We start from the raw sequence: 11,300 nt of genomic DNA, 5'->3' as shown, positions 1-11,300 counted from the left end.
AAAGTACACTTCATAACAATCATATACCGCTCTACATTAGATGGACCCCGTCTGTCACAGAAGCTCTCTTTTTGAAACGCTAAACCAGAATGAACCTCCGAGCAGCCTTCATTTCGATCTAAAAGCATACACTGGGTAATCTAAATATTTCATAGGGACGTGATAACACAAGCAGGATAATGAAAATGCATACGGAGAGGCCGCCTGGACAATACAGTTTACTGCACACGTCCATCAAACGTCCCTGTCTTTTCCATTGTGGAACACATGAGTACAGCAAAGCCCAAGTTTTAGATGATCTAAAGCGGTTACATAGATTTTACTGTAATAACCAAGCAAACATTATGTGTTATGAAATCAAAAACATGAGGTCAGTTTTAGATGTCATTATTCGTAATAAAAAAAATGGAAAACAAAACTATCAATGAGGGCAAATGTAGATGAACTTGAAAGAACCCCCAAGTGTGTGTGCGCGTGTGTGTCCAAATAGCACCAGTTTCTCCAATCAAAGGAAACATCTTGTCGAAACCAAGTAAATGTCAAATTTGCCCCAAAACCAGAACGACCGACAGCCCAATATTTTGTTTAAAATGTATTTAGCCTTGGCTTGTTTATCCAATTGATTTCGTTGAGATTAAAATATATTTTGCAATGAATTTGAACAATGACTTTGTTTTTTTATTAAACGCCCCCAAAAAGTTTGAATAATTATGTTTGAATAATTAAGTTTGAATAATTAAGTGTGGCTTCTGGTGTCATTTACAGTTTAATGCAAATGAAAAGTCCTGTCAGGTCGGTCTCGTCCTCTGACCTGGCGCTCATGTTCCCGGTAAATGTTAAATGTGACTGTTTTGGTCTGAGGTGTCACACTAATTCAATTGATCGACAGAACACTCTGTTTATAAACTCTACAAGAAACTTGCCTCATACAGTCTTAACTTAATTTGAGCACAGGTTCCTTCATCTGTAGATGTGCGGTAATTATGCTGTGGGTAGCCTATGATATTGTGTTGGCGGGTCTCGAGGTAGCCATCCATCACCCTCCTCGAGCTGTCACCCAGGGCTTGACGTTCCAGCTGGGAACAGAGGAGAACATCATCATTAATTTGAGTGTGACCCCCGGGCTATTCACATGTCTGAACCCAGGCTTCTCTAAGCAAGTCAGCACACCGTGGAACCCGTCTCTGCCCGCTGCCCTACCCAGCTGAGACCCAGACCCACCCCGGCCCCAGAGCAGACCCAGACCCACATCACACCCCCAGCCCTCTGACACTCCACACATTAAAGTTATTGGAGAAATGACTTCCAGCTTTAGGCTGGGAAATTAACGGAGAGCAAACTCCGACTCTGTCATTTTGCCAAGAGGAGAATAACACGAGAGGGAAATTCTGAAAATGTGATACAACATAATTTTTTTTTTCAAAAATGTAAACGTTTTATGAAGATGAAGTTCAACTTAATTGCAGTGGCATTTATCGAAATGAATGTTAATTGGTGTTAACCAAATAATGACCAAATCTCAAGGGAACCAAGTGAAGATGGGGCCATGATGAGATCGAATAACACTTTAATGTTCAGTAAATGTGTATTATTGGCAAAGCTGGTAAAATACTACAAATCTCCCGCGTTAGTTTTGTTAACTATCCACATTGAAATAGTGTCCATGTGTATATGTTCATTAATGGCCTCTATAATGACTAACGGGAGTCATTATAATTACAATCAAACACCTTCCTCCTGCTTCACATGTTTAACTGCACCGATGAGATCTACATCGAGATAAGGTATATTCAAATCATGGGTTCATTGATTCATTCAATTTCAATCCGGTTGAAAGTCTCAAAGTCTTTGTCCCGCTCCCTATTACTTGTCCTATGTTTATCCCCAGAAATGCATATTGAAGTTACAGTCGAGACACTGAGTGGGTTTCTTCTGACGTCAGAGGCACTGGTGTTTAAAACAACATGCATCAGGGCTGAGGTGTTTTATACTAGTGGTTTTTATAAAGCAAAATATGTATTTCTGACATCAAAGTCGTCAGTCTGGACAAATATATTTCATTGTCTAAATTCATTTGCACATTATACGAGTTAAAAAGACACGTGTAAAAGAGAGGGCGCATTTTGGAGAGGCGTTTTGGGGGCATTTTAACAAATTAAACATGGTAGTGTGGCTCGCCCTATAAGCCTCCAGCCTACTGCCTGTGCGTACCAATCAATTGGTACATTGAAACAGTGCAAGGATACGTTACTATAGCGAGGAGACCTGCAGGCTCGCTTTATCTCCGGATATTGGGACCTCTCTACAATGTCATATCCACAATTCGGATATCCCTACTCGTCTGTACCACAAGTAAGTTACCTTCTCGCTTATCAACTGAATATTCGGTCATATTTCATCACTATTGATTCTTATATTGATTAAATGTTGATCATGTGATTCACTTTCAACAAGAAAGATGACAGCATTGTATATTAATGCACTGTATCGGAATTGTATTATGTTACTGTAAATGGCTCATGATACCTGCTCTTTGAACGGTAAAGGTAAGGAGGGTAACCAGAACCAGGCGCAGTCCGACCTATCGTCAACTGATTTCTACTAGTTAATAGCCTCGGAACGTGTGTTTTTCATCTGATATCCCACATGCCGACCTGTTTTGTGGACATGCGGTGCTGTTGTGTCGGGGGCTGGATAGATAACCCAACTGGTGTCTTTTTGGCAATCATCCAGAACATGTCTTTTGGGAAAACGCATTTGGGGATTCTGGAAACATTTGACACATTTAATTATAAGGGTTGTTTTGCAATTAGCCTAAGCATCAATACCACTAATTCTCTGTATTCTATTTTGTTTAATTGCCCACTGTACGTTGTAAATAAGTTGTTCTGTTCTTGCATTTCAGTTCCTCATGACAACCAACTCGTTGACAACTTGCTGCGAGTCTAGCGGCAGAAGCATCGCTGACTCCAGGGTGACAGCCTCCGCCCAGACGCCGGTCTACTGCCCAGTGTACGAGAGCCGGTTGTTGGCCACCGCCAGACACGAGCTGAGCTCCGCAGCTGCTCTGGGGGTGTATGGGAACCCGTACACCGGGAGTCAAGGCTATGGAAATTACGTTACTTATGGAACCGACGCGTCTGCTTTCTACTCGCTGGTATGGTTACTATAATATAGTATGATATCATAATAATTCTACTCATCTCTCCATGGCAGTGACGCTGTATCTATAGCATGTAGCCTACAGCCACAGAGCTGTATCTATATAGCCTATAGTCACAGAGCTGTATCTATATAGCCTATAGCCTAGTCACAGAGCTGTATCTATATAGCCTATAGTCATAGAGCTGTATCTATATAGCCTATAGCCTAGTCACAGAGCTGTATCTATATAGCCTATAGCCTAGTCACAGCTGTATCTCTGTATCTATATAGCCTATAGTCACATAGCTGTATCTATATAGACTACAGTCACAGAGCTGTATCTATGTAGCCTCTAGCCTGTTCAGGGGCAGAACGACAGATTTGTACCTTGTCAGCTCGGGGGTTTGAACTCGCAACCTTCCGGTTACTAGTCCAACGCTCTAACCACTAGGCTCCGCTGCCGCCCCCTATCTATATAGCCTATAGTCACAGAGCTGTATCTATATAGCCTATAGTCACAGAGCTGTATCTATATAGACGACAGTCACAGAGCTGTATCTATATAGCCTTTAGCCTAGTCACAGCTGTATCTATATAGACTACACTCACAGAGCTGTATCTATATAGCCTATAGTCACAGAGCTGTATCTATATAGCCTATAGTCACAGAGCTGTATCTATATAGACTACAGTCACAGAGCTGTATCTATATAGCCTATAGTCACAGAGCTGTATCTACATAGCCTAGTCTAGTCACAGATCTGTATCTATATAGCCTATAGCCTAGTCATAGAGCTGTATCTATATAGCCTATAGCCTAGTCACATAGCTGTATCTATATAGCCTATAGCCTAGTCATAGAGCTGTATCTATATAGCCTATAGTCACAGATCTGTATCTATATAGCCTATAGTCACAGAGTTGTATCTATATAACCTATAGTTTAGTCACAGAGCTGTATCTTTATAGCCTATAGTCACTGAGCTGTATCTATATAGCCTATAGCCTAGTCACAGAGATGTATCTGTATAGACTACAGTCACAGAGCTGTGTCTATATAGCCGACAGTCACAGAGCTGTATCTATATAGCCTATAGCCTAGTCACGGAGATGTATCTGTATAGACTACAGTCTAAAGTCACAGGACGCCGCTTTACACACAAGGTCTGACTGTTCTTGATGCACAAAACCTGTCTTCACAGTGAAACAACTGCAGGCTATGACTGAATAGTCAAGTGCAACTTTTAATGAAAAAGTTGAGTTTGGCAAGTGATAATGTCAGGTGAAAATATGTACTGTAACCTGCAATATGCCACCTATGTTAAGAATGGATTTCTTTAATTCTTTAACTATAACTTATACTACAGTGTGCTCTATTATGTCTCTGTCATTGTTTCAGATATAACTTGACTTTGCTATTGAACAACATGTTTAGTTACTGTTATTGTGTGTGTGTGTGTGTGTGTGTGTGTGTGTGTGTGTGTGTGTGTGTGTGTGTGTGTGTGTGTGTGTGTGTGTGTGTGTGTGTGTGTGTGTGTGTGTGTGTGTGTATTGAAATGGGAACACTAGACTTTATGTGTGAAATTATTAAAACACTGAAATAATTAAGAAACAGTATACATGTTATTAAGAAGCAGTATACATGTTATTAAGAAACAGTATACATGTTAATAACAAACAGTATACATGTTATTAAGAAACATTATACATGTTATTAAGAAACATTATACATGTTATTAAGAAACAGTATACATGTTAATAAGAAACATTATACATGTTATTAAGAAACAGTATACATGTTATTAAGAAACAGTATACATGTTATTAAGAAACAGTATACATGTTAATAAGAAACGATATACATGTTATTATATATTTAAGTATAACAGTCCATTAATGTCAATAGTGTCACATTTTCCTGACTGACAGTCTGTCTTGTTGCAGGGGACATACGATACCAAAGATGCAACAGCACCCGCGCATGCAGGGATAACCCAGGCTACAGCGTACTACCCCATTGACCCCACTCTGGGACATTATCAGTACGACAGGTAGGGTTACTATAATAATAATAATAATAATGTACTACCCCATTGACCCCAATCTGGGACATTATCAGTATGACAGGTAGGGTTACTATAATAATAATAATAGTAATAATAAGAATTGTGTACTACCTATATGACCTTACTCTGGGACATTATCAATACGACAGGTAGGGTTACTATAATAATAATAATAGTAATAATAAGAATTGTGTACTACCTATATGACCTTACTCTGGGACATTATCAATATGACAGGTAGGGTTACTATAATAATAATAATAGTAATAATAAGAATTGTGTACTACCTATATGACCTTACTCTGGGACATTATCAATACGACAGGTAGGGTTACTATAATAATAATAATAGTAATAATAAGAATTGTGTACTACCTATATGACCTTACTCTGGGACATTATCAATACGACAGGTAGGGTTACTATAATAATAATAATAGTAATAATAAGAATTGTGTACTACCTATATGACCTTACTCTGGGACATTATCAATACGACAGGTAGGGTTACTATAATAATAATAATAGTAATAATAAGAATTGTGTACTACCTATATGACCTTACTCTGGGACATTATCAATACGACAGGTAGGGTTACTATAATAATAATAATAGTAATAATAAGAATTGTGTACTACCTATATGACCTTACTCTGGGACATTATCAATACGACAGGTAGGGTTACTATAATAATAATAATAGTAATAATAAGAATTGTGTACTACCTATATGACCTTACTCTGGGACATTATCAATATGACAGGTAGGGTTACTATAATAATAATAATGTACTATCTGTGTGATCCTGCTCAGTACCAGTATGACAGGTATGGTTACTATAATAATAATAATAGTAATACTACCTATATGACCTTACTCTTGCACAGTACTAATATGACAGCTATGGTTAACATAATAATATTAATAATAATCATAATAATGATAAGATTCACCATAATAATCATAATAATAACAATATTGATAACAATGATAATAATAATCATCATCAAAGTATTATTATTATTAATAATAAAACAAACAATAATGATGATTGTAATAATATTCCTAATAATAATCATGTTAATATAATGTACTATCTGTGTGATCCTGCTCAGTACCAATATGAGTTAGCAACATTACACACACAATTATGTTCTGTCCCAATCCTTCATATGTGTGTTCACTGACATAAGTCACCTTACCTCTTAGTTATTAACAACTATTAGAAAAACCCCTGTCTGTTAGAGTACTGGCTTCCAAATGGTCTGGGAATATCATGCCTGATCAAATTCATAGGATTAGTTGATGAGTTGCCAAACTTGAAACTGTTCTTATTGAAGTGTATAATAGGCTTACATGAACTCCACTAGAGAAGTCAGACATAGTTATATCCCTGGGCTTAGCCTCCAGGAGGACCCAAAGTGCTGAGTATTACACTAATGCTTTAGGCCCTTTCACCTGGGGCTGCATCATTACACTCAATCAGACAATTCTCCAGTCTGTTTGCCCCAGTCTTCTGGATGGAGAGACAGCTAGCTTAGCGGTGCTCTGTGTTTATTCACCTAGCAGTCAGTCTTCTGGATGGAGAGACAGCTAGCTTAGCGATGCCCTGTGTTTATTCACCTAGCAGTCAGTCTTCTGGATGGAGAGACAGCTAGCTTAGCGGTGCTCTGTGTTTATTCACCTAGCAGTCAGTCTTCTGGATGGAGAGACAGCTAGCCTATGGGTGCCCTGTGTTAACTCACCTAACAGTCAGTCTTCTGGATGGAGAGACAGCTAGCTTAGCGGTGCTCTGTGTTTACTCACCTAACTGTCCGTCGTCTGGATGGAGAGACAGCTAGCCTATGCGTGCCCTGTGTTTACTCACCTAACAGGGCTTGAGCACACTCATATAGGGACATTATTCTTTTGTAAAAGCTCCCCGGGGGTATGTTGGGCTGCAGTGTACTGCTAGATGAATCAACACTATGCATTTCTAATGGACAGGACACAAGGAGTTGTTATCTTGCCTCTCTGCTACAAGACCCTATATATAGATATATAGGCCTACTGTTACAAAGAAACATTGTTGTAACTCATCTTCACTACTAGATATGGCTGTATGGATGGAGGGACCAGGAGGAAGAACGCCACCCGGGAGACAACCAGCACACTGAAGGCCTGGCTACAGGAGCACAGGAAGAACCCCTACCCCACCAAGGGAGAGAAGATCATGTTGGCCATCATTACCAAAATGACCCTGACGCAGGTGTCCACCTGGTTTGCAAACGCCAGGAGGAGGCTGAAGAAGGAGAACAAGATGACGTGGCCTCCGAGGAACAAGTGTTCTGATGAGAAGAGATATGATGAGGATGATGAGGCGTCTCAGGAGGAGAATATCAACAGTGAGAACAACGATGATGGTCAGTCCTGGTTCTTTATACAACAAATTAACAGTGTTCTAGTGATGATTCTTTATGTAACAAGTTAACAGTGTTCTAGTCCTGGTTCTTTATACAACAAATTAACAGTGTTCTAGTGATGATTCTTTATGTAACAAGTTAACAGTGTTCTAGTCCTGGTTCTTTATACAACAAATTAACAGTGTTCTAGTGATGATTCTTTATGTAACAAGTTAACAGTGTTCTAGTGATGATTCTTTATGCAACAAATTAACAGTGTTCTAGTCCTGGTTCTTCATTTAACAAATTAACAGTGTTCTAGTCCTGGTTCTTCATTTAACAAATTAACAGTGTTCTAGTCCTGGTTCTTCATTTAACAAATTAACAGTGTTCTAGTCCTGGTTCTTCATTTAACAAATTAACAGTGTTCTAGTCCTGGTTCTTCATTTAACAAATTAACAGTGTTCTAGTCCTGGTTCTTCATTTAACAAATTAACAGTGTTCTAGTCCTGGTTCTTCATTTAACAAATTAACAGTGTTCTAGTGATGATTCTTTATGTAAAACACTAACAGGTGAATAGTCCTGGTTCTTAATTTTATTTTTAACTAGTCAAGTCAGTAAAGAACAAATTCTTATTTATAATGATGGCCTAGGAACAGTGGGTTAACTGCCTTGTTCAGGGGCGGAACGACAGATGTTTACCTTGTCAGCTCGGGGATTCGATCCAGCAACCTTTCGGTTACTTCTCCACTAGGCTACCTGCTGCCCTTTATGCAACACATTAACAGTGGAATAGACCTTTACCAGAGGAAGTATGACCCTAAATGTATCATGGAAATGGCTTAATGGCCTAATGGAAATTATGTTTTTTAGATACATTAAAAAGTGAACTGAAAAGCTTGTATGCACAAGATACACATACATCTAGTTACCACAATGTTACCATGTGAAGACCCATTTATTCTGCTGTAATGCAGAGTGCTATGAAACTGCATGGCCATCTACCTCATCTTCTTTGAATAGGCATATCTGCCAGGCCTAAGCTCGTTTCAATGATGTGATGCTGAATGCTTCAATGATATTTGACAGTGATGCTTTGTATTACAGTTTGATTCCCCTCTTATCGCTGATGTCTCATATCCGTTCATTTCCAGAGAAAGATAAGGATCTCGCGCTGAGTGACCTGGATGACTTCGACATGATCGAATCAGAGAGCTCGGAGTGCGAGCTCAAACACCAGTACCTCATGAACACTCACATGACGACAACTGACTGTTCGAACGACCATCTGAAGGACACATCTTTAAAGATCAACATACCTGTGTCCCTGGGCGGGGAGCAGCAGCACAGTAAAACCTCACCAGAGGGCTGCGACAGCCGGCAGGAGAAAGCTTGCTACCAACAACAGATACTGGACGGCAAACCACGGATTTGGTCGTTGGCCCAGACGGCCACGTCTCTGAACCAGGCGGAGTACCCGTCCTGTATGTTGAGGTGTCAGCCTCAGCCGGGCCTGCCCGCCTCTCCGGCCGCCTCCTCTATCACGGTTCTAGACAGACGGCAGGACTCTCCCGTTACAACTCTCAGAAACTGGGTGGATGGGGTTTTCCACGACCCGTTGTTCAGACACAGTACTTTGAACCAGGCCCTGACCAACACCACGGTCTCGTGGACCACGACCACCAAGGGTTCGATACTAGAGACCGGTGTTCTGGAACGTTCTGTTGGGAGCGTCAAAGGACTTCCGTCTCTACAGCACCAAGACTCCACGAAGGACAATATGAATTTACATAAAACTGTTAACAAACACTTCTGCTCTTAACACACCAAACCTGCTTTAGTTTATTATTCTGTGGGGGTTACTTTTTTGTTGTTGCAAGGATATATTTATGTAATCATATTGGCATTTCACTGGTGAAACTTCCAAACAGGATTCGTTTGAGCGTATTGCTATTTCGTTAAAAAGCACGTGGGCCCGCCTACAAATCTACTGTATCTAAATGTATAACTGACAGTTAACATTATAAATATGTTTTTTTACACTATTCTTTTTCTTATGGCATGCAGATGTTAATCATTTCTATTAAACATTCTTTAAAAACAGCCGTCATTAATCGATGGTTTGTGAGTATCACTGATGAAAGAAAAAAGTCACAAATGACCAGTTCTCCTAAAATTGAAGGAGTGTGTTTCAAGTTTGTTCACAAATAAAACGTCGGTTTCTGATGAGATCGTGTTCAGATTGCGTCAATGCTGGTCGCTGTCCAATGTGCTGAAATTATAGCACATAACGTTTAAGAATTTGCGATAACAAAATGATCTTTGCGTCTTCATCGCCTTGTCTTTAGCTTATCCTATATTTTTATTTGCTTTTGTCGCCGTTAAGAGATCGTCCGAAGTAGAGAAATACAATGTTTACCATATCGTTCTGGCAAGTGTTGCTTTATAGGTCTATTCACAATGACCTATTTCTTCAAACACGCATACTTCAAGCCAATACTGACTGACAGTACATAAACGTTATGTTTTTTAAAGCTGTTAAATCTATAATCATAAATGTAGTTTTTGAGTCAGTCAACGTCTCCTCTCTCACAGTGACAGGGGGATGAGAGAGAGAGAGAGAGAGAGAGAGAGAGAGCCTTCCACAATAATACCAGCTGGCGGGAGATGTGGCTTATTACTCCGCCATAAATAGCCTATAATTGGGATATATTCCTTCATAGCTCTGTCAGAATATCGATCTCCACTCCTCCTGATAATACGATGGAGACATCTAAACCTGATCTTTGATCTCTGATCCAGCTGGAAGAGGGCTCACTTATTCCATGTGGCCGCTAATATTGGCAACAGAGATCATCTGAAGTCAAGTTTTCATCCAGACACTAAACCCTCAATTCTGAGTGCTCTCCAGCCGCCTGCTGAAGGGCTTTACCAGAAGACACGTCTTGGAGTGAAAAGGGCAACGGAACCTGAATTAGTTGTTCCAGATAAAAGGGCAAAAATAAAGAGTGGAGGGTACTTGACAGTAATGGCCTGTGTGAGCTCCTGGGGGACAGCGGGCCTGAGAGGGAAAGAGAGCTCCTCAGAGAGAAAGCTGCTCTGAGAGAGATGAGGCGTTTTAATGTGAAGCCAAACGATTGAGATCTTCCCTGGAACAAGTAGAACAGAGCTGCCGGCTGGACAAAGTATTTATCCTGTCTGGATGTTTTTATTTGTTCTGCCGGACCAGTTTTACCTTCAGCACCATATTGATATTGTAGCAGGATAGAGAAGTTGACGTTATTTTTTGACATTTTATTTTACCTTTATTTTACTAGGCAAGTCAGTTAAGAACAAATTCTTATTTTCAATGACGGCCTAGGAACTGTGGGTTAACTGCCTGTTCAGGGGCAGAACGACAGACCTTGTCAGCTCGGGGGTTCGAACTTGCAACCTTCCGGTTATACCGAAACATAACATACATTTACAATTCAATAGCAACTGAAATACAAGAGACAGCAATATGACTTGGTGGGAACATTTAACAAGCATGTTATTCCTTTTATTTTAGGGACTAAAACAGGTATGTCTTCCTTTCAATGAGCACACGGGAAGCAAGATGCTTTCGAGATTTGTGTCAAATATAAACATACAAAAATAGACTACATATTTTACAATTGGTCACCGATAAACTGAAAGATCAATTCATATTTGTAAGAGAATAACA

The 11,300-nt window shown here is 39.8% G+C and overlaps 1 protein-coding gene across 1 annotated transcript; it reads left to right on the top strand.

Moving 5' to 3' along the window:
• Positions 1–1,962: 1,962 nt before the first annotated feature.
• Positions 1,963–9,687, top strand: irx4a (iroquois homeobox 4a). Its single transcript, XM_052477533.1, has 5 exons — positions 1,963–2,352; positions 2,906–3,157; positions 5,089–5,195; positions 7,304–7,614; positions 8,749–9,687. Exons 1-5 carry the CDS (start codon positions 2,308–2,310, stop codon positions 9,414–9,416), a joined length of 1,383 nt encoding a protein of 460 aa, XP_052333493.1. The 5' UTR covers positions 1,963–2,307; the 3' UTR covers positions 9,417–9,687.
• The last annotated feature ends 1,613 nt before the right edge of the window (positions 9,688–11,300 follow it).

This window comes from Oncorhynchus keta, chromosome 24, assembly GCF_023373465.1.
Source record: "Oncorhynchus keta strain PuntledgeMale-10-30-2019 chromosome 24, Oket_V2, whole genome shotgun sequence".
NCBI classification, from domain to species: Eukaryota; Metazoa; Chordata; class Actinopteri; order Salmoniformes; family Salmonidae; genus Oncorhynchus; species Oncorhynchus keta.
This window is presented reverse-complemented; position numbering and strand designations above follow the sequence as displayed.